General features: G+C 32.1%; 2 protein-coding genes across 3 annotated transcripts in view; both read left to right on the forward strand.

Moving 5' to 3' along the window:
* LOC111089346 (transcription factor 21-like) overlaps positions 1-3589 on the forward strand; it is an 8265-nt gene extending 4676 nt beyond the window's left edge. The window contains exon 3 of one of the 2 annotated variants that reach the window (XM_022401681.1): positions 2714-3589. In XM_022401681.1, the coding sequence (XP_022257389.1) occupies positions 2714-2932 (219 nt within the window). In that variant the 3' untranslated portion in view covers positions 2933-3589. The remainder of the gene's footprint in view (positions 1-2713) is intronic. The other variant, XM_022401682.1, reaches the window with a different exon arrangement.
* A 4132-nt stretch (positions 3590-7721) lies between these two features.
* On the forward strand, positions 7722-25219 carry LOC106473194 (transcription initiation factor TFIID subunit 2-like). Its single transcript, XM_013933875.2, has 14 exons — positions 7722-7891; positions 10338-10392; positions 10881-10953; positions 13555-13645; positions 14229-14347; positions 14916-15013; positions 15947-15990; positions 18429-18623; positions 18934-19036; positions 20977-21095; positions 22046-22159; positions 23164-23263; positions 23921-24151; positions 25214-25219. The coding sequence occupies exons 1-14, from the start codon at positions 7830-7832 to the stop codon at positions 25217-25219; spliced, it is 1410 nt and encodes a 469-aa protein (XP_013789329.2). The 5' UTR covers positions 7722-7829.
* Positions 25220-25246: the final 27 nt, after the last annotated feature.

The raw sequence follows: 25246 nt of genomic DNA on the forward strand, positions 1-25246 counted from the left end.
CAACACATTTCACTGAGATGTGATTTCACACTCCACTAGGGATGTGAGATTGAAACGAACGGTGTGGATAACACTTTTCTTTTTTAGTTTTTAAACATATACAACCAACACATTTCATTGAGATGTGATTTCACACCCCACCAGGGTTGTGAGATTGAAACGAACGGTGTGGATAACACTTTTTTTTGAACATCTGAACATCCAAAAGCAGACATGTGTCAAGCAAGCGAAGCAGTTACACATTTTTCGGAGGGGGGCGGTTGGTCCTGGGGGTAGAAGAGCTCTGTGTTTCGGAGCTGTAGAGCAGGCTCAAATCCGTGAGATGCCACAAAGTATCCCCTTCTACTTTAAACTGTGGGTGCGTTATAAGAGTGACAGTCTATACCTTCACATGGATGGTAGATAGTGATACCAGCTACTGGCTGTCTTTCTTCTGGTCAGCCGTTGAAAACAGAGACGGCGGCAGAAAGCCTCAGCAGCTTTTCCATAAATACAAATAAGTATCTATAAGTGTACTAATTTAGCAGACCCAGAAATGAGAAACATTGTCTTTTGTTGTTGTTTTACATTTAACGTCCTTGTTCCTTAAAACAACATCTTAGTACCATGAGTATTAATGAATATTTACAGAAGAAATCAAACAGAAATTTTTGAAAAAGCATTAACTGTCCAGGTGAAAATCGCCGAGCCAAAACTTTAACTAAAGCTTCTTTTTATTTATTGTGTGTAATTGTAAATTGTTATATTATTTGTAAATTGCTTTGTATTTCTTGAAAATCAACAAGTGATACATGCGCTACAATAACATAACAGTGAATGGCCTACCCCGCTAGTGCCATTTAATGATGGGGATACAACAATATATACGTGAACATATTATTTACGATAACCAGGTGTTTCTGTAACACGTGTAATATCGTGTACAGTGAAACGTCTGTTTAAATACTGCAACGTTTCATTCAATAGTCGTCTTCAAAGTCATCTTAATAATACAGTGACATACTTTATCTGTTAAATATCTGTTTAATTTTCAAACAATATATATAGAAATTGAGATAAAAAAATTAATTTAGAACTTTTAGCCTAATAATTGTCCTCTTTTTAGCATCGAAAATTTTCTGGGTCAGTATAATAAAACATTTATTACATAAGTCAGTATATATAAAAAAAACTTCCTAATGTAAAGAGTAAGATCTGAGTCAGTATAGAAAGAACCTTCCTTACATAATAAGTAATATATGAGTCAGTATATATAAAAAACTTCCTAACGTAAGGAGTAAGATCTGAGTCAGTATAGAAAGAACCTTCCTTACATAATGAGTAAGATCTGAGTCAGTATATAAAGAACCTTCCTTACGTAAGGAGTAAGGTCTGAGTCAGTATAGAAAGATCCTTCCTTACGTAAGGAGTAAGATCTGAGTCAGTATAGAAAGATCCTTCCTTACGTAAGGAGTAAGGTCTGAGTCAGTATAGAAAGATCCTTCCTTACGTAAGGAGTAAGGTCTGAGTCAGTATAGAAAGATCCTTCCTTACGTAAGGAGTAAGATCTGAGTCAGTATAGAAAGAACCTTCCTTACGTAAGGAGTAAGATATGAGTCAGTATAGAAAGAGCCTTCCTTACATAATGATATACAATAGCGCTGGCTATCATTCCAAAGAGATGTTGCAACAGTCAATAAACATGATCCAAAAATTCTCGAGTGTTTGATCTTTTTCCAGCTGAAACAAGTACTTATTTAGGTAGTTAAGTCTGTTTTCTTCTTATTAATTTATGTCGGACTCTTTCGATTTTTCGTGCCTTTCTTTGCTAAATCAATAATCAGAAGAGAAATAGCTGTTGTAATTATTAATAAAACTACAAGCGTGTTTGTCGTATGCCGTGGATCTTCAAAACTCGAGCGTTTATAAACAAATATGGGTCTAAGGATTTTTTTTTTCTCTCAAATAAGTACTGTTTATCTTTTTAGAGTATATCACAATGTCTTACTTTTCGATTAATGTTTGTTTGCCTAAGCCAAGACTTATGATTTCATCTGTAACATACTCCAAAACAGCTGTATCACACCACTTTCCATGGCAGGCTTTCCGCTCAAGCAGCTGGAGCCAGTCAAGCAACTACTAAACCACACCTGTCGGATGCCACGCGAACGAATCATTTGACTCCTTGCACGAACAGGTCACGTGCCGCATTTTAAAAAAATTCGCTGATGCCGCTAGCCCTTTTTATTTACGAGAGGATGAATTGGTAAAAAATGAAAAAGACTCTTAAAATATCTTATTTGTACCTCGAGTAACACATTTTGGCGATTGCGATAGTTTGATTTCAGTGATTTTGTATGCTTTGATAGATTGTTTAGGCAGAGTATTGTGTTGTTTTAATCTCAGATAGAAATAATGGACCTGATGACGTTAGGAAAATGACTGATGATAGTAATATTGTTAGGGTTAACATTAACAATAAGAATGCAGGTCTTTATATCAAATGATGATTGGAAGAATTTTTGAGATAATAATACTTTAAAAAATTATCTTTTAGTTACTATATAGATTATTTTGACGATGATAATCATGTGTTGACGACACTTACGATTGTAATAATGATGGTAGAGATGAAAATGATGATGAGAGAAGTACAACATTGAATTATTGTTGAACTTGAAGGTTATGATTATGATTGAAATCTACATATAACGTTTCTTTTCCTTTATTTTAGCAGACGTGGCCGTTTTCTTTCAACAGTCGTACTCCTCCGTCATCTCAAGAGACTTGCATACCAAAAATCACTGCCTCATACGACGTACCTTTCGACTGTCGACAGATTGCGTCTGATTGTACAGATATGAATTTAACTAACTGTAACTATAATAACAACGTATTTAACGAGATGCAGTTTGCTTATGGAAGAAGCGATTCAACAATGTCCTTTAATTAACGAAATCACTAAATGCACCACCACAAGAAATTGCGGAATTTTTATATATCTAGAAAATAGAAAATAAATAGTTATAAGTAGTAACCTGTAGTGAACAATACCTTATTGTCACTCGCTAATTTAGTAAAATGAACAAAGAAAATAATAGATAATATATTTCTTATTGTTCATTGCTGGTTTCCTTTGATGCCCACTATTAGGTTTCATTGAGGTAAGGTTTTACCACTACTTTTCAGTTCGGGGCAAACTTCAGTCTTCGGTAAATGCTTAAAAAATATTTTTCTTTAGCATCTCTCAAAAAATGAGGAGAAATCCACGAGTTTCAGATTCTGCTGTCTCATTAAGTCACATTTAACGACGTAATTAGGTAAAAAACTGATGGTCTTTGGTTTTATTCACCCGTGAAGGAAACTTGGAACAGTATTATTTCTACTGATTAGAACATGCTCTTTTTCATGCCCGAAGAAACAAAACCAAATCAGTTGCATCTTCCTGTATGAGGCTTCAGTAGCTGCGTAGTTTTGATTTCGAAATAAAACAAAATAAAAGGTTGAATAGCTAACTAAGTATTAAAATGTAGACACACACAGATACGCTTAGCGTTTTTTTTTTTTGTTGTTGTTGTTTTTTGTTTTCTGCTTCAGAGTTTCATAAGCGTCGCGTGTTTCACACACAGAGCATCGCAATAATATGAAAAAATATTGCATTGGCAAAATGGCTAAAAAAATGCACCGGCCCATTTATGAGTGAGAATAAAATGAACAATTATTTCTCTGTTTTGTGCATTACGAAGATGGTTTGAAGTTTACAAGATCACAATAAAGCATTCAGCTTAATAGATTTAATAAACAAGTCAGCCCTACTGACTACACCCAGTCAACATCTGAATCCCACTTACCACACCTTGTCAGCAACTAAACCTCAATGACAACGTCCAGTCAGCAGTTGAGCCCTACGGATCACATCCAGTCAGCAAGCAAAACCTATTGGCCATATCCAGTTTGCAGTAGAACCATACTGACCAGAACTAATCAGTAACTTAACTACACTGCCCATATCCAGTCGTTAACTGAAAGCTACTGACAAACGTGTTATATTTTATGATTAAGTATTTTAAACTGTATACAGCTTTGTTGTAAATAAACATATATATAAAAACTTAAAAAAAATATTGTATATTTCTGTTGTAAGTTATATTGACATTAACTCATACACAGCTTACACATTAGACGGAAAATATTATATATATTCAATGTATATATTTAGAACATCTGTAAACCTCACATTCTGAATTCTGTATCTTGTATGGCTGGAGCACATTGTAACTTGTAAAGTTTAATATATTTTCTAGCGTGCCTTTTGTATGTGTGGACGTATTTGGGCAAAATATAAAGTGACTGAGTAATTTACTTTTGTAATCGCTATATCCATTTGAGAGACTAAACCCATTATTCAACAATTTAAGACTCGTTAGTAAGGGTAATTTTATTTGGAACCCTTTTACAGTTTGTTTAGGAACAATCTAAGCTAAGAGAATGCTATAGGCAGTTTATAAGAACGTGGGTAAAAGCTACTAACAAAAAGAACAAAAAACGAAAAAAAAAAACAAATATGGTGAAATCACTAATTTTCTATGTAAAATACACAAGGAAATCTAGTACTAATTAGTGGGATTAATTATGGGTATTTTTGGTGGTATTTTTGTTTACATTTGTATGTGTAACTTATATGTTAGTAGGGGTCCTGTAACCAGAAAAGTCATGTACCGACAAGCAGTGTGAAGCATAAATTATTTTAATATTTTTAATCCAATATGGTGAAACCAATCAGTATTTGCTTCCCCCTCCAGTGGCTCAGCGGTGAGTCTTTGGGCTTATAACTCTAAAAACCCGTGGTGGACACAGCACAGATAGCTCACTGTGCAGCTTTCTGCTTAGCTAAAACAACAACAAAAAAAAGAAAAACCCTGGTAGTTTTACGAATAAAAAATGATTTACAATTGTCTCAATTTGATTTGAAAATACATCCAGAAAATTCAGCTTTGAGGTTACGCAGGCCTATGAAATCAATTTGCAGTTAAATATTTATTTTCAATAACTGTAAAGTTATTAAACTTTTAAGAATAGTTTCGTTTTTTTGTAGTGATAAAATTAAAGCTTCCCGGCATCCTTTCTTTTTCAGTAATTCCTAATATTATCCATTATTGGCAAATGAAGTTTTTTCAAATAAAATTTTTATAAGCTTTTAAATTTTAGAATTACCCCGAAAAGTGGTAAACATTTCTTTGTTTTAGTTTAATGGCATTGTTTTTTATTTCTATGATTTTAATGGAGAGTAGTGATTTTGTTTATTTTGAATTTCGCGCAAAGCTACGTAAGTGCTATCTGCGCTAGCCGTCCCTAATTTAGAAATGATAAAAAAGAGGAAAGGCAGCTAGTCGACCCCACCCACCGCCAACTCTCTGGCTACTTTTTTACCAAAAATAGCGGGATTGCCTCAGAATGTGGGTCGAGCGCCCTAACCACCAGGCCATGCTAGGCCTAAAATAATAGTGTAAATTATACACATTCTTCAGATCTTGTAAAAATATGTGTAAGTTCACTGTGATGAACAAATGACAACTAAAAACACCATACACATATTCAAATTATCCTTCAGATGGTCACTTACATATTTTTATCAAATGGAAAAGAAAAATATGAATATATATAAATCATAATATTTGTTATCTGTACAACAACAACAAAAATTCAGAGAACAAAGAGTCACTTTTATTTGGCTATTTCTTCCTAAGCAAATTTTATACATTAATTTGGCGTCTAAAACAACATTTGCATTGAAGGCAAAGTTATTAAGGCTATCTGCTATCATCCCTAATATTTAACTACTGGTCAGAGAGACAGGAATTCAAACCCGCAGATTGTGAGTCGATCGCCCTAACCACCTGGCCGCTTGAGAATTTAGTAACTTGGAAAACAATCATATCCTTTGAAGTTAGAAATATATAATTAGACTGAAAAAGAAGAAGTAAAGGACACTTAATGTGGTGTCATCTTTGAGAATAAATAGTTAAACTCTTTAGTTCAGCAGTTGGAAAAAGAAAAACAAATTTTTTCGTTTTCTAAATGTCACTTTGCCCACTTTATCCTTTGTATTGGCTTACAGCTTACAACGCTAAAATTCGGGTTTTGTTATCTGTGGTGAACAGAGCATAGATAGTCCATTGTATAAGCTTTGTGCTTAATAACAAAGAAAGAAAGAAACACATTTCTTTGTATTGAAATTAACCATGTCAGTTCATCTTAATTTTCATCTTTTAATCGAATTATTCTGAAATTATTTAAATAAATTATCATCTTATGTATGGTATGTTACAGCTACAGTATATTCTATATAAAACAAAACAAAAAATAAAATTGAATGATAAGTAGAAACTCTCGTATGTGCTCATAATGACAGAAGAATGCTTCAGTTAAAAGAGTGTCACTGCGGAGATCCTATTACCGCGCCATCTATTAGTTCATAGAAGATGTTGTTGAAAATAAAATTATATTCTATTGTTGTTCTAAACAAAACTAACTATCTAAAAATGAGTGGCATTCTAGATGACAATACTAGATTTAAAATACTGAACATAGATCCTTTATTCGTCAGCGTGAAGAAGCAACACAGAGAGCTTAGAGAGATATAAAACGAAAAAATGTGCTATCAGACAATATTTACGACATGTTGTATCCAACAGTCTATCCAAAATATGGTGGAAATTTAGGTTAAAATATAATCAGAGGCGGTAAGAAAATTCTGTTTCTCTTCACCCCGCATCGTGATTTGAAATTAAGTGGCGTCTAACTTTAAGAATTACATCATGAGTGAAAAGAATTTTGATATTATTCTAGCTAGTTAGATTGCCACAAGACATTAGGCGAAGCTGTGAGGAGATGTGGAAATAAAATGAAGGGAGGAGACCTTCACTTGTTTCTTGACTGCTGGAGCACGGATATGTATCTGTTGACGAAACACGTGCGTTTTATTCAACAGGATCACGATCTAGCATTTTATATGGCCTTCAAAAAGATGACAAACAAATAGATGGCGCGACAATAAGCTCTTTGTTAGGACCCACTTTAGCTAATATAAACGTTCTTGATACAAAATTTCCTGATCTGATGTTTTATGTTTAAAAAAATGTTTCAAAGCTTGAAAAATTCTAAATCCCCCACTTATGTTATGATAAATTTAGTAGAAATTCCTAAAGTAGCTATATATATACTCTCGACTATGGTAACACGAAATTATACTAAGAACTGCCTGAAATATTAAGGGTTATCTATGTATCAAAACAGAAGATTAACAGCCCTTTCCTTTCAAAGTAAACTTCACTGTGCTTTGCATTATTTTATTCTGTAGAAATTTCCATGTGTTTCGTTTCTACGCCTGGTATTTTCTATATAAATGTGAATATATAAATAGTAAATTCAAGATCCATTCCTCCGGTATCTTCATTTGGAGAATTGGTATAAATGTTTACTATAAACACAATTACATAGGAAGTAATAAACAATTACTAAATTTAATAATATGGCATATAGCAAAAATACACGTCTTAAAAAAAGAGGATGTGAATCAAATTTTAAGGAATAAATTCTATCATCGTATTAAAATATTAAAAATAACAGCATTTATAAAAACAAATTATCAAACTTTACAAGAATATAATGTTTTTAATTAAAATAATTATTTTTCAGAGTTTTCCCGCTTAACTTTCCCTCTAGTAATGACAAATAAAACTGAGAATAAAGATGGCTGAACACATAGCTGTTATTTATGGCTAGGCAGTATTATTAATATACCGATTAATGGTTCATAATGTTACTGAAGTTAGAACCCTAGTTAATCAATGCTTGCACAAAATATGAAGAAAGTAGAGAAGATATCGGATTCCCCCAGACCTTTCAAATTATAAGTATTTGTTTATTCAGAATTTAAATTAAATGAGTGTTATTTTAAGTTAACACTTAGTAAATAAAGTAGGCTTAACACTAACAGTCTTACCGTATTTAACTTTGAGTGAACGTTGATTAGAAAATGAATTAACAAAGGACGAATAAGATATTACTCATTGATAATAGTATACTTATATTACATTGTTAGGCCTAATTCATTCCAGCAGTGGCTCTGCGATTTGAGCTGTGTAGCCTGTAGGACTATAACGATTAGTTATAATATAACGTTAGATACAGGTGTCTAAACGATTATCAGAGTAATTCGTTATTGATTAATTTGATAGTACTACCATGTAATGGTACGTCATTGGTTAAAGGTTAGCACGTTTTTATCTGACTTTGTCAGTGTCATTTGTCAGTGTAAGATGAATATGAAGAATGCACTGTCTGTTGTCATTTTTCAATATTCTGTGATGTATATTTTGTCAAAATTGGCCCCTCGGTTTATCACAAAATGTCTTGTAGTCATTGAATGTAGTATTGTTTTGATTATCTGTTATTTTTTTGGAAAGTAGTACACTTTTGGTTGTGTATGTTCAATGATACTGCTTAAATGTGTGGGAAAAACAAATATAAAGAAAGTAATTGGTGTAAAAATATTTACAAAAACTACTACTACACTGAAATTCACAAAACAATCAAGCAAAAAATTACATTTACACAAAAAATTTGCAAGTGGATTCATAATTTAACCCATTAACTGCGGTTGATGGATATTTCCATCACTGAAGTTCTATGGCTCAGCTGCGAATGGCGGAAATATCCGTCAGTTGCACATATATAACTATATGCGAATGACGAAAATTACCATTTTATTGTGATTGTTGGCAACTCAGTTTTATTTGTTGAGTCAGAAAACGACAACTGAGCTGCTCCTGCTGCAGTTAATGGGTTAATATGTACAATAGTGGCTCAGCTGTAAGTCTGAGGGCTTATGACACTAAATATTGGTTTCAATACCCTTGATGGGCACATCACAGATAGCCCAGTATGTAACTTTGCACCTCACAACAAACAAACATTATTTGTCATATGTACAGGGAACATTTTGTGCTCCGTACTTGGAACTTTACCCCCTGTAAACAATGTAAACTTCTGATACACTGGTAATACATTTTACTTATTTCTAAAATAACTACACGGGTCATTTTGAACTTGATAGTGAAAATCTTGAGGAATTAAAAAGAAAAAACATGAATTTTTAATGTTTAATAGTAGTATCAACACATGAAACACCTTAGGTCAGTTAACTTTTAAAGATAAGTAATATATTTCCTTTTCACTACATCAAAAGTACGTTACACTAGCAAACATCAATCTATTTGTATGGAAATGTAGGAAACATTTATTTGTACTAGCAAATCCATCTATAAATGAGGGCAACATGGTATGGATTCACCAAGTTTAGTGTTCGAGTCATACCTCTCACTTAACCATTGCATACTTCAGGCAGTTGGAAAGTGAAATGGATATTCATGCTATTCCATACAAAAACACATAGATCAAGTTTTTAGGTACAGTACCTATAGATTTCTGTGCAATTGGGCTGTGGAAACAGCAGCTTGGAAACTCATCCTCATACATTAGATGAATTATAAAAAGGCACCAGGGAATAGTGATGTGTTTTGGACAGGACAGACTTAGAATGGCACCTTTTGAAATGAAAGAATATTGTCAAGATGTGTGGTCATTAGATAGGTGTGGTCATGGAACAAGGTAATATGAACTGTCAAGATGTGGTGAGTATAATGTACTAAGTCATTTGTATGAGTGTAAAATGTTTTAAAAAACACTAATTTGTTGATTAATACAATTAACCTTGGTTTAGCATCAGAAAACAATTGAATTGTGTTTCAAAGGCTACAGGGTTAGTCAAGGCCTAGTCGTTAACATGTCCATACTGTGAGTATAAGGGTTCATTGTTCATGTCCTGTTGCTGCAAAATACCACTCTCTCTACACTTTGGTACTATGGGTGCACTACAAGAGTGACTATCAAATCCTGTTATTCAGTAAGACAACATTAACCCAAGAATTGGTAGTGGGTGTTGTTGACTGAATGCCTTCCTCATAGTTTATAATTTCAAAATTACTGATGCTAGCACAGATCTTTTGTAACTTTGCACAAATATCCAAACAAGCAAACAGATGAAGGGTCTACAGTGTATAAAGTCAGTTTCTCATATTATTTATTAAGAAATATAAACACCTGGAAATGATTTTGAGGTTATTTCAACATAATTTTATTTATAAAGTAATTTTCTTTAGCATACCTGATGGTAATACTAATTAAAATGCATTATTTTCCAGCAAAGTGAACCAACAGGAATGAAGAATGTGCTCAGTTTTGAATACTTTCATCTCACTCGATCTCTAACTATTTCATTTCTTTTTTTCATGCAAATCCCATCAAGTGTTATGCATTACAAACATCAATTTTCAACGACAAGCACTTATTGTAAGTTTCTTTAAATTTTAATTTGATCTAAATATTTTAAATCTAAATTTTCTAAAATTTAGGATACCAGTGCATATGTTTTATAAATTTATTGAAATATTTCAATATGGATGAGACAAGATCACTAAATAGAGCATTAGAAACAAACATTTTAATAGACATTAAATTTACTTGCAATTTTTAATACCAAGCAAATTACTTGACTAGATTTCAAAGCTTTGAATACTAGCAGTTATAACAGATGTATAACCATGATATCAGCATTCATCTTAGTTGTTGACATTTTTTGTAGCCAGAAATTTCAGACAACATGTAATGAGATAGGTTTATATAGATACAACTAATATAATTAGTATATTGTAAAATTTGAAAGTTAATTCTCAGAGCTTCAACAAAATTTTATAGAACAGATATTCAGTTTTTTTTTTAATATTTATTTTATGTAAAACAAATAATGTTTCTTGATAATCTTTTTTCAAATTTCATAGGGTTTTGTGGAACTCCATATCATACCCCAGCAAAATATCCTACGGAGAATTAAACTCAACTGTAAACAGTGTCATATCCTTTTTTATTGTTTATGGTGAATATTTCAATTTCTAGCTTGTGAAGAAAAAAACAATTTGTAAGTAAGTATTATACTGATCTTAAGTTCTAAGTGGTCAATCAGTGTTTTTTAGATGCATAACGTGTTTCATTACGAATCCTTAAAATTCCTTCTTGAATATTTTAGTGATTTATATTATTAATACAGAGATACCAACCCTTCCCATTTTAGTGCAATGATCCAGATTTTTCATTCCAAATTTTGCTGTTATGATCATGTCCTTTAAGTTAGAATTTTCATATGTTTTGTACATTTAGTAATTGGTTTACACAAGTGCTTATTAGTCACACAATTTAGGAACATGAGATGCACCTTAAAATCTCGTGCTTGTACAAAAAACAAAATGGTGGTAAGGATTAGCTGTGATATGGTCATTGCTAACTTCTTGAATGCTGTACTCCATTAAGTATGTTGTAGGAGAATCTGTCGTGATGATGAGCTCATATGTAAAAGATTAATTGTTAAATGCATTATTCATAAAAACCTCACTAATATTTGAGTAGAGCTGAAATCATAGTTTGTGTGACCTATTGATGTCATGTTGTATTATTAAGTAGTCAGTGGGAGGAGAGGGGGGGGTAGAATTTAATGACACTCTATAGAAATAAATGCTTAAAGTTTAAAGAAAAAATAAAACATTTTTTTTCACTTTTACTACCAAAAACAACAAAAAATTATGAATTTTAACATGACTGGAATGTGTAAATTCATTATCTTTCATGTCAATTTTATTAATTTAGTGAATGATAGTGATGACATGTTGATGATCAGGTAAGTTTGGTAAAACTGTGATCAGTGAAGCATGCATTTTTTTCAATTTTGGCATACAGGTTATCATTTGATGGTCCCCAAAATGAGAAACATTAGTCCATGAACATGTTCCAGTAACTTTGTTATGGGAGTGAAAAGAAACGACATCATTGAGATCTTAGTCATTTACATGTCTATACTTCTGTAATTGTGGTCAAACCAAAATCAAACTCTTTGTTACACTGAATAAAATATCAGCCAAGCAAAAATCGTGTTGGTAATTAGTCCGTGCAGAGTTTGGGACTGCCATATTAGTTTCCTTAGCAAGCCATATTAGTATGCCACCTTCAAGGCTCCAAATTAATGTTAGTAAGTTACTGGTTAGTGTTCTAGTTTGGCTAGTAAAACTTAGAATGCACTAGATAAAGATTGCTAGTACACATTTCTGAAGGAAGATTCACATGTTCTAACTTTCTAGTATTAATGCACCCATGATACATGCATTTCAGTCATTTATATTGCAAGATTCTGTGAACATAAAGTTATAATAGTTTGATTAACAAGAGTGTTTCAGTAGTTCATGCTGTGCCAGTTTGTGATCCACATTTGAGCTGATACACACACCATCTGTTCTCCGCAGTGCAGTTTTGCTGGCAGTATGGTAAGAAATACAGCTGATACACACACCATCTGGCCTCTGTAGTGAAGTTTTGCTGGCAGTATGGTAAGAAATACAGCTGATATACACACCATCTGGCCTCTGCAGTGCAGTTTTGCTGGCAGTCTGGTAATAAATACTTTCCTTGTGGTTATTCATTGGAGTTAATAATATAATAGACTGTAGATGTTCTGTTTCCTCATTCCTCTTAATTTGTCCATGATTAACACAAATGTTGTGTATATGGACTTCTAATGCTTCACCAGCTTTTGGCATTTAAATCATAACCAATAATAATAAGATACTTTTTCAGTATAAACTTGCCATCAGTACTGTAGGCTTTGTCAGTCTAGGTGCTCATAGCTATGATACGTCAGTTTCCACCCAAACTGAGCATCTTTTATGTTTTGTAAGACAACTGAAATACAACTGCTACATGTAACTGAAATGAGTTTTAATATTCGAAAGTATTTGAAAAGAAAACAGAAGATTTATACATAAAAAAATAGGATACGTACATACTAAATACATATTTATTATACAAAATAATTAATTATGTCATAGTTACTGTTGGAGAAGAATTTGCTAGTGGGTAAAAAAAACAACAACTAGCAACCAGCACCTTCAGAAGCTGAGTTTGAGGTCTGACTCTTAAAAACAAAGAAATTGTAAAGAAACAGGCAAAAAAAAAACATAGGTAAGTTTACTACTTAAAATGATGCCCATAAATTAAAACTAAAGTAAAGGTGAAAAAAAAAATCAACAATTATAATACAAGAAATTGTATCCCAATACAAAACTCTAGCATATTGAAACTCAACCCTAATATAAAAACACCATGAAAATCATGAACAAAAAGAGAAAATGTCAGGTCAGTTTAGCAGCTAAACCAATAACTACAAAGTAAACAAAATATAGAAAAAAAAATAAAATAGAAATGTCAAGCATAGTTGTTTCAGAAAAGTGCTGATTGGTTGAGTAGTAAATCATCTATAATAAGTGAAAACTATGCAGATTTGAGCATCACTCATGATGGAAGACCAACTACAGGAATTAATTCATTCCTATTTTCTGTTCAGTGTGTGATTTTTTACGTCAGAGTTGACACAATCGTTCAAGTATCCGAGATTTCTTAACTTTAGTGTACGTATTTATCGTGTGCTGATTGGAGACAGTTTCGAAGCTGAATTCGTGTACAATGATCCAACTTTAGATATCTGTCAAGGAGAAGCCAAACAGTGAGTAGGAATTATTTTACGTGGAAACGATAGCCCTCTATAAAATAATTGATTATAATGAAATAAATGTTAATTCCTAAAATTTATCTTGTCAGAAATGATACTATTTATCCCTTGTGTTTAACTAATTAAGTGTTCAAATTTTAAGATAAATGCTGAGATTATTAACATAGCACAAGACCAATCCTTCATTACAAAGTTATTATTTTATCAAGTTTCTGTTTTTCATCAATCACAGACCAATCCTTCATTACAAATTTTGGCCCGGCATGGCCAGGTGGTTAGGGCGCTCAACTCGCAATCTGCGGGTCGCGGGTTTGAATCCCCGTCACACCAAAAATGCTCGTCCTTTCAGCCGTGGTGGCATTATAATGTGACGGTCAGTCGCACTATTCGTTTGTAAAATAGTAGCCCAAGAGTTGGCAGTGGGTGGTGATGACTAGCTGCCTTCCCTCTAGTCTTACACTGCTAAATTAGGGACGGCTAGTGCAGATAACCCTCGTGTAGCTTTGCGCAAAATTCATAACAAACAAACATTACAAACTTATTATTCTATTAAATTTCTGTTTTTCATCAATCACAGACGAAATTTAGATTTCTTCTCTTCCTGTCACCTGGCTGCTGTTAATTCTGTTGATTCTGACAATGGCAATGGAGAACTTAACATTCGCATTCCTTCTGAAGCTTCTCATTTAGTTAATGGTAAGTTTATTGCTATAGTTTTGTGGTTACCTGGTTGATTTAAGTACACTTTGTTGAAATATGAGTGTGACTATGTATTCAAATTGAAGGAAAACTTATAAAAGTAATTAATATATTTCAAATTATTTTCCTTGAAGTTTTGTATATTTTGATAGTTAAGTTTGATAAAGTTCATTTATATAAGTTTTATGACATAACCAAAATATTTTAATAAAGTGAGTTCTCAATGTTAATCTTGTTTAATGTTTATAAACATTTTTGTGTTATTTGAAGCATGATGCTATAAAATTTGAGTAATTCTTTAGTATATTATAGTCAGTACATGAATATTGTTAAGGAATTGCATGATTTATAATACACAGTAATTACCGTTGAAAGATATACAATACAGAATAATCATGCTAATTAACATTTTACTCACTGAACAAAGTATTTTTAGGTTGTGAATCTTAATCTCCCTTTAGAAATTAGTAAAGTTTAAAGTTCATATAGGTTCTGTAAAGTTTCAGCATTAAAAACTTGTATTGAAATATAATATTTTAAACTAAATTTATTTAATTTCATGCAGAAGGAAAGGTGCTTAGGGTGAATGTAGAGTTTTCAATAGAAAGACCACAAGGTGGAGTCCATTTTGTTGTGCCTAACACAGAAGGCACGTTAGCTGAGGTATGAAACATTGTTGTGTAAATTTAAGACATTTCATTGACTTGATTATACATAATTCAGTATAAGCAACTCATTTTATTGAGTTATCCCGTTTTGTTATTAAAAGAAATTTCTATCACACACAAAATAATGATAAAAGAAATATTTAATTTCCTTACAAGACCTTAAAAACCACCTTTCAAGAAGTTAGAAATGTTTTTAAATTGTGGTTTTTACTATGAGGTAACTAAACTACTGTATGTCTAGCTGCTTACTTACCCAACATTAGACAACTCTACTAAACTACTGGATGTCTAGATGCTTACTTACCCCACATTAGACAACTCTACTAAACTACTGGATGTCTAGATGCTTACCTACCCAACATTAGACAACTCTACTAAACTACTGGATGTCTAGATGCTTACTTACCCCACATTAGACAACTCTACTAAACTACTGGATGTCTAGATGCTTACCTACCCAACATTAGACAACTCTACTAAACTACTGGATGTCTAGATGCTTACTTACCCAACATTAGACAACTCTAACTAAACTACTGGATGTCTAGATGCTTACTTACCCAACATTAGACAACTCTACTAAACTCTGCCTGAGAAGTTCATACTTAGATACTTTAACATACATGTAAGACAGCAGCTTACAGTAAAACTTTAACATACTTGTAAGTCAGCAGCTTACGGTAAAAACTTTAACATACATTGTAGACAGCAGCTTACAGTAAAGACTTTAACATACTTGTAAGACAGCAGCTTACAGTAAAAACTTTAACATACTTGTAAGACAACAGCTTACAGTAAAAACTTTAACATACTTGTAAGACAACAGCTTACAGTAAAAACTTTAACATACATGTAAGACAGCAGCTTACAGTAAAAACTTTAACATACATGTAAGACAGGAGCTTAAAGTTTAAACTTTTTCTTACAGAGAGGAGCTCACATGTTTACATACGGTTATGAAACTTCTTCGAGGTAAGTCTTTGTTTAAAAATGTGTTTGTGGAACCAGCAAAGTTGAATTACTTTAACAAAGTGAATAATGTCTTAAGAAGCAACTATTAATTATATATTTATACATTTGTGTTGATTTTCAAACAAACTGGTTAGTTAGTTAAAACTAGAGATGTGTTCGAAGGTTTATTTCATAGATAGTTCTAAACATCTGAAGGTTTGTCAGGTGGTATTTGAGCAGGGTCATTTTATATTCCTCTTGTTAACAAAAACTGTTTGACAGCAGTAATCACACATTAAATGTCACTCATATGGAAAATATAATCTTTTGATTTGTATAATGCTCAAGTTGTCTCAAAAAAATAAAAACACACTCCAACATAACATTATAAGTAGCAACTCCTGGATATTGGATGGTGAATCACAGAGGGACACATTTAGCTGCTGCATTGATTTACTGAATTCCTAGTTTGCAAGACATAAGAAGGAAATCCATATTCATTTTCTAACTAAATTGGTGTAGCTACTTAGTTTTGTTTTGTTATTTATAATTCTTTTTAATATCATTTATTTATTTTGCTGAAGCTTTATACAATGATCATGTGTAATTAATCAACAGTTTTGTTTAAAAAAAGATGTGACTGCTAATAACACTTTTATAACTTTTTTTTTTCATAGTTAAATGTCCAAGTTTATTTTCAAATTGAGCTGTTAGTGTTATTTTGTTTTGTTGTATATTTATTATTAGGTATGTTTAATTAATCAACAATTTTATGTTTAAAAGTCTGACTGTTAACCTGCTTGTAATGTTGACTATTAAATAAAGATATTATTTTACAATTTACACAAAGGAGGAACATATTTTTTTGAATTGGTACGATGCTTTGAACATTGGTAAACGTGAGAGTAATCACGTCAGCAATAGAAATGTCTTACCTCTAAAAGAAATATTCTTTCTTACTGTAAAAGCTGTAACTTATAAACAAATACTTATCATCAGTAAGTAAACTCAAGCAAAACCAAATAAAGACTTGGTTTACTTAACTCAACTGTAGTTTAATTGGCAGCAAAGGGTGCTCTTACAATACAACTTACTGTATGTAGCTATACAAGTATCCCATGTAGCATCATGTACGTTTACATGAATAAAATAAAAACAAGATTACTGTATGTAGTTATACGAGTATCCCATGTAGCATCATGTACGTTTATATAAATAATATAAAACAAGATTACTGTATGTAGCTATACGAGTATCCCATGTAGCATCATGTACGTTTACATAAATAATATAAAAACAAGATTACTGTATGTAGCTATACGAGTATCCCATGTAGCATCATGTACGTTTATATAAATAATATAAAAACAAGATTACTATATGTAGTTATACGAGTATCCTATGTAGCATCATGTACGTTTATATAAATAATATAAAAACAAGATTACTGTATGTAGCTATACGAGTATCCCATGTAGTATCATGGTCGTTTACATAAATAATATAAAAACAAGATTACTGTATGTAGTATCATGTACGTTTACATAAATAATATAAAAACAAGATTACTGTATGTAGCTATACGAGTATCCCTTGTAACATCAAGTACGTTTATATAAATAATATAAAAACAAGATTACTGTATGTAGCTATACAAGTATCCCATGTAGCATCATGTACATTTACATAAATTATATAAAAACAAGATTACTGTATGTAGCTATACGAGTATCCCTTGTAGCATCATGGTCGTTTACATAAATAATATAAAAACAAGATTACTGTATGTAGCTATACGAGTATCCCTTGTAACATCAAGTATGTTTACATAAATAATATAAAAACAAGATTACTGTATGTAGCTATACAAGTATCCCATGTAGTATCATGTACGTTTACATAAATGATATAAAAACAAGATTACTGTATGTAGTTATACAAGTATCCCATGTAGTATCATGTACGTTTACATAAATAATATAAAAACAAGATTACTGTATGTAGCTATACGAGTATCCCTTGTAACATCAAGTATGTTTACATAAATAATATAAAAACAAGATTACTGTTTTATATTGATTTTCAATGAAATATAAACTAGTAGTTATAGTGACATCATCAGTAAATTGTGTGAATTAGTGCTATCAAAAGTTCAGAGCTTTGGTAACATGTTATGAACTGTCGAAGGTGAAATCTGTACTTTGTTTAAAGACAAGTAATGTTTTACACCAAAAATATTACATACAAAACATAAAGTTAAAAGTTGGATGGTTGATTCCTCTTGTCCCCTGTTGGGTTAGCAGTAACCTTATGGACTTACAACACGAAAATCTGGTGTTCAATTCGTTGTGATGGACAGTGTGCTGTGATTCCTTTGTGTAGCTCTGCAATAAAACAATGACAACAGCACCAACTCTAACCCATTTACATAATTAATAAGTTGAATGGTTTCATTTTAGGCTTTGGTTTCCTTGCATTGACTCTTATTCTGAACCATGCACATGGAACATAGAGTGTACAGTAGATGCTTGCATGGTTGCTGTATCATCTGGAGATCTTCTGGAGACAGTCTACACATCTGACATGAAGAGGAAAACGTTTCACTACTATTTATCCACACCAACATGTGCACCTAACATTGCTCTTGCAGTAGGGTTAGTATGTTAAGTAGGAATTCATTGATCGGTAAAGCTTTTTTTGTTAAAAACAGAAAATTGTTTTAATATTAGTAAGGTTTATACGATAGAGCATATATATGTTACAGTCCATTTGTGATTGTTGTGAATCAACAGTTTGTTATTGTTTTTGTTACAGTCCATTTGTGATTGTTGTGAATCAACAGTTTGTTATTGTTTTTGTTACAGTCCATTTGTGATTGTTGTGAATCAACAGTTTAATTTTGTTTTTGTTACAGTCCATTTGTGATTGTTGTGAATCAACAGTTTGTTATTGTTTTTGTTACAGTCCATTTGAGATTGTTGTGGACCAACACATGCATGAGGTAACACATTTCTGCTTACCCCATTTGAAAGGAATCCTTACAAACACCACAAGTTTTTTACATGAGGTAAAGATTTTATTTATGATTAAACTGATAAGAGGAGTTAAAAGTTATGAGTCATTATGTGCTTAATCTTTTAAAAATGGTATTTTAAACATATCACTGGTTGTAAACACTTTTTAAGGGTGATTAATTCAGAAAACTAGCTTGGATGATATTTTAATTTACATATAACAATAAACAGTCTCTTAGATACTGAATATTTTTCAGGATCACTGTGGCATTTCATGAGGATTTTATTTTAAGGCCAGTAATTTATGATTCACACATTACATCAACTAATGTTTGGAAAATCTGTGTGAATGTTAATAATATAATAGCATTTGGAGTTTCCTACCTGGTAATTTATATATTTAAAACTATTGGAGAAGTTTATTTATTTTTGTGTCATTTCCTGAGCAAATTATGCAGATAAGTCAGTTTAAATTACATGATGTATCCTAAAAATGTTAGTTTACAAGTTTAAAACATTAAGAACCAATGTGCCTTACATGTTTATTTCAAGTATTAACTGAATAGCTCCAGGGGGTGTGGAACTTGTATCATCCAGTATGTGGGACAGCAAGACTTATCAGTGGAACATGTGTTACTTCTATAATTTGTAGCTCGTGTGGAACTCGTATCAACCAGTATGTAGGATAGCAAGACTCATCAGTGGAACACGTGTTACTTCTGTAATTTATAGCTCGTGTGGAACTCGTATCAACCAGTATGTGGGACAGCAAGACTTATCAGTGGAACACGTGTTACTTCTGTAATTTATAGCTCGTGTGGAACTCGTATCAACCAGTATGTAGGATAGCAAGACTTATCAGTGGAACACGTGTTACTTCTGTAATTTATAGCTCGTGTGGAACTCGTATCAACCAGTATGTAGGATAGCAAGACTTATCAGTGGAACACGTGTTACTTCTGTAATTTATAGCTACGTAGTGGAACTCGTATCAACCAGTGTGTGGGACAGCAAGACTTATCAATGGAACACGTGTTAGTTCTATAATTTATAGCTCGTGTGGAACTCGTATCAACCAGTATGTGGGACAGCAAGACTTATCAGTGGAACATGTGTTACTTCTGTAATTTATAGCTCGTGTGGAACTCGTATCAACCAGTATGTAGGATAGCAAGACTCATCAATGGAACATGTTTTACCTCAATTCTTTTCATATTGGAAATTTTTTTTTAACATCGTTCATTCTAATTCTAGAAAAACACAAGTTCATGAACATTTTGAACAGCAGAAGTATAACGACTACTCAGACAGAAACGTTTAAAAATACATATCTCTAAAACGTCAAACCAAAACTATATACCCAAGTTTACATATTTCTTTAATTGGTCACACCCAGAGTAACAAGTATAACAATGTTATTTCATTGGTTTAGTCTGCGGTAAGAGCCCAGTAAAGTTTGACTACCTGCTCTAAAAGAAGGTTTAACTTAATAAAGACTTTGAACTGTTTTATATATACACTTGCTATGTGTTCTAATGCTCAAAGCAACACTAGTGTAAACTATGATTTCATAAGTTCATGCATGGGGTAATCTGTATGGTGTGCTGTAAAATCCTAGTAACAAAATGTTAAAAACACGTAACACCATTCCTGACAAAACTGAGCTGCCAGTGTTATTGTGTTATATGTTAAATAAAAGAAAAATCCTAAAAGTGGTATCTACATTTTGGTCTATGTTTAGCAGGATGAGGCAAGTTGGTTTTTGTAGTCTTGGTCCTATGGACGTGAAGTTTTTCTTGACTCCCTGGAGATTTAATACTTCCCGTACTAGAGTTCCTTACGTCACTAGTAAGTCAAGCCTACTGAAGACCTAGCTTTATATCAAAAATCTAGAATGAAAATACTTTTAGTTTATTTTTAGCCAGTGATATATTCTAGTTTCATTTTATTTGCACTTTTCTTTATTCGATCAAATGTTTTGATTTGTTTTTAGGCATTTGAATTTTTTGAAGAACTGTTATCCAGTTGTTACCCGTATTCTTGCTACAAGCAAGTATTTGTTGATGAAACCTATGTCGATTCTGCTCCATATGCTACAATGACTATTCTAGAGTAAGTTTATTTAAACTTATGTTTACTTCTCTGATCTTTTTTTGTTATTTTTAAGTGGAATGGGTTGTGAAAATGATCCTTGTAACTGATTTTTATGGATGGCAAATCTTGTAATTAACAGCTTATGTGTTGGACTTCATAATGAAGATTTGAAATTCTTGCTTATCCAACTGGCCATTTGTAAGTATTTTCTACAGTGTTGGATATGTTGATGTCACAACTCTTCCTGCTGTGCAAATGGCAACTATATGTAAAACAACAGAAACCTAAAATTTCTCAATAAATATTTTCAGTTAATTACATGTAATTATAATATTTGTGACTAAATGCTTTTACAAACAGGTATGTATATGGAATTTGAGATGTTTGAAACTTTCCACAATGGATTTTACTTATTAGCCTTCTCATCACACCAAACATGCTCGCCCTTTCAGCCATGGGGCATTATATTGGGACGGTCAATCTCACTATTCGTTGGTAAAAGAGTAGCCCAAGAGTTGGTGGTGATGATTAGCTGCCTTCCCTCTAGTCTTACACTGCTAAATTAGGGAAGGCTAGCGCAGATAGCCCTCGTGTAGCTTTGCGCGAAATCCATAACAAACAAACAAATGTATTAACCCTAGAACGGTTTTACTATTAAAGCATCTTATGGTTTCTAGTGCCATATACTGTTGATATATTTGTCTACGAAGGATTAATACAAATGAAAATATGTAGAGCTTAGATAATTGTACTTCAATATTTCTAAATTCTAGACCTCACTCGTTTTTAAACATTTTTGAAATTAAAATAAAAACTGGAACATGTATATGTGGTGACTACTCACATCAGTATATTTTGATTTTCTACTTCTTATGTTACAAATTTTAGGTGTTATTCTTTGTAGAGTGTTGGTGTATTAGAATAAACAAGACCTTTATAGATCGTATATCTGTTTGTTTTCCGTCTAGCACCAATCTTCTTCACTCTCGTCACATCATTGACCAAACATACATCTCTCGTCGGGTGATGGCGCAGGCTGTTGCCGATCAATTTTTTGGATGTTTTATCAGCATGTACTCGTGGTAACTATTAATAAAACTACTCATGTTTATGTGTTACTTTTTACATTTACCATGTTTGTTAATGTTGTATCACAAATTTGCATTATTTTTTTTATATAAAATCTGTACTTACTCTGTTCAGCAGTGTTAAAACTATTCTGTTAAATGTGTTATGTCTGCCCTTATGTAATGTATGTTAACCCTGTGTGCATTCCTATATTTCAACGTAGAAGAGAGTAAATACCACATACATTATACAGCATTACTGAAAAAACAATACGTGCATTATGTAGGTTCTAGATGTTATGGCTCCCCAGTGGCACAGTGGTATGTCTGTGGACTTGCAATGCTAGAAACCGAGTTTCGATACCCCTGGTGGGCAGAGCACATATAGCCCTTTGTGTAGCTTTCTGCTTAACTACAAACTAGATGTTATGGAAATGTAATATGTGGACAAAAATAATTTTATTTTTCATATGAATATCACCTTGCACTCAGACTTGTCAGAGTCTGAGTCAGATTAACATCAATTCGCAGACATATCTTGAGTACAAGTAATTTTGTAACACATTGGAATTTTTTTGTTTACAACAGACTTGTACACTTTATTAAAAGCTTGCCAAATTTCATGTAGGTACACATAGTAAATTTGGAATTGTAGTAGAATTCCTTCTCGAGTATGGGGCTGGTCCAGTGGACCAACCCCGTGCACATTTAGTTAAATCTGTTCTTGTTTTATTCAAATATATTAATAAGTCTGCTCTTACTCTGTTCAAGACTGTTAAAACTATTCTTATGTTAAATGTGTTCATGGCTATTCTTACTTTAAGTGTCTTAAATCTGCCCTTAAGTTATTGAAGTGTATTAATAAATCTACTGTTGATTAAATAGTAAATCTAAATTTAATTTAAGTGTGTGTATCTGCTCTTAGTTAACAAAAGCTTATTAAATCAACTCCTAGTTAACTTAATTTAACTTTCCACTTGCTCATGATCATTCTTTTTTTTTTTTTCTTCTTTTCTCAGGTCTGATGTGTGGTTGCCGAAGGGGATCTCTGCTTACTTATCAAATCAGTACTATAAAAAAGCCTTTGGAAATAATGAATATCGTTATTGGCTGTACAAGGTGTGTAAACTTTAAGCCCCAGCTTTAAATGTTTGAAGTTTTACATGATTTTGTACACATAAAATAAATTAAAAGGTGAACTAAATCAGTTAATAGAAGTTTTGTGAACAGTTAGAGATAAATGAATTGTAACTTTAATTTAAAAAAAAAACTGCTGCCAATGTACAAATTAGTTATATTATAATAATTTAATTATTAAGAGAATAATAAATATACCCACAGGAAATTTTTGAGACTGAAGAGGATCTAACAGAATTATTATAGGAAAAAATTCTTCTGTGGTTATGTTAATAGTGTATTATTACTTTAATGCATGAATTATAGTAATATTAGTACTTCAAGAAAAATGTCAAAATCACAAAATATTGTATTTTGATGTCAAATCTGAAACAGTCTTACATTAGAATAAAAAACAGTATTTTACATCACACACACCAGATATTTTTATACTTTTATATCTATCCTAATTGTTGTATCAGAGGTTATTTGTTTCCTAACCTTTAAGAAGTTATTGTATAGGAACAAACTGTGTTTACTTTAAATTCTGTGTGAAGATTTTTGTTCATGTTTTCAGTATCTTCAAGATGTTATTTATTATATAGGAACAAACTGTGTTTACTTTAAATTCTGTGTGAAGATTTTTGTTCATGTTTTCAGGACCTTCAAGAAGTTATTGAATATGAACAAACAAATGGTGGATTAGTGCTTGACTGTAGTGCTTACACATCTTCCTCAATGTCATCCAATCAGAACAGGGAAAACAGTTTCTACTTTCCCACAAAGCATCTCCACACAACCTCACCAAAATATAACAAGATTTTACAGAAAAAGGCCCACCTTGTTGTTCGCATGTTAGAAGACAGGCTTGGTAGAGAGTTAATGTTACAGGTGAGTCTTTGTTGTCGTCTTTATTAGAATTCCTGTTTTAACATGAATTAAAAACAACTTTATTTTTATATTTTCGTGGGTTTGATCTTACCTTTTTGCCAATTTAATATCATACCCATAATTGCTTACTTTGAATTATTTGTTAAAAACATTAAAACTGTTCAAGTAAATACTTTTGTTTTTCCTGTAAAGTTTCTGTGAGCAGTGAATTATAGTAGGTCATAAGTGTTATTGATAATTAAAGAAGAGAATAGGGGTGGTGTCATTCTGAAGACTTTATCAAGACACAATCTTCTAGTATGTGATTTAGTAGTATCGTTTTTGTTAGAGAAAATGGAACAAACTATCAGAAGTCTTGATATTGGATAAACTAGTCTTCAGTCGTACACTGTCTTCTGTGTCAGAACTAGTTTCTCTGATATCAAGATTTCTTACAGCTAATTCCATTTGCTGCGTTTTTACACTAACTGCTACATACAATATTGTGTTGTCCCCCCGGTGGGACAGTGGTGCTAAAATCACGGGTTCGATTCCCCTTGGTGGAAACAGAAGATAACCCGATGTGACTTTGCTATAACAAACACACACATGATGTGTTGTTTTATTATTTCCCTGATGTTTTCTTCAACTATTCTTTGCTATAACAAACACACACATGATGTGTTGTTTTATTATTTCCCTGATGTTTTCTTCAACTATTCTTTGCTATAACAAACACACACATGATGTGTTGTTTTATTATTTCCTTGATGTTTTCGTCAACTATTCTTTGCTATAACAAACACACACATGATGTGTTGTTTTATTATTTCCTTGATGTTTTCTTCAACTATTCTTTGCTATAACAAACACACACATGATGTGTTGTTTTATTATTTCCCTGATGTTTTCTTCAACTGTTCTTTGCTATAACAAACACACACATGATGTGTTGTTTTATTATTTCCTTGATTTTTTTTCAACTATTCTTTGCTATAACAAACACACACATGATGTGTTGTTTTATTATTTCCTTGATGTTTTCTTCAACTATTCTTACTATTTTATATTTAATTTTTACAGGTGTAGTAAATCGTTGATTGCTATATAAAAACA

Source organism: Limulus polyphemus, unplaced genomic scaffold, assembly GCF_000517525.1.
Source record: "Limulus polyphemus unplaced genomic scaffold, Limulus_polyphemus-2.1.2 Scaffold5961, whole genome shotgun sequence".
Taxonomy (NCBI): Eukaryota; Metazoa; Arthropoda; class Merostomata; order Xiphosura; family Limulidae; genus Limulus; species Limulus polyphemus.

Excerpts from the sequence above, each read along its gene's own strand:
- LOC106473194 (XM_013933875.2), top strand. The coding sequence starts at position 7,830 with ATGCTTGCACAAAATATGAAGAAAGTAGAGAAGATATCGGATTCCCCC. Across the intron at positions 13,646-14,228 it reads TGTCAAGGAGAAGCCAAACA|ACGAAATTTAGATTTCTTCT; the intron begins GTGAGTAGGAAT and ends CATCAATCACAG. Across the intron at positions 18,624-18,933 it reads AACATTGCTCTTGCAGTAGG|TCCATTTGAGATTGTTGTGG; the intron begins GTTAGTATGTTA and ends TTTTTGTTACAG.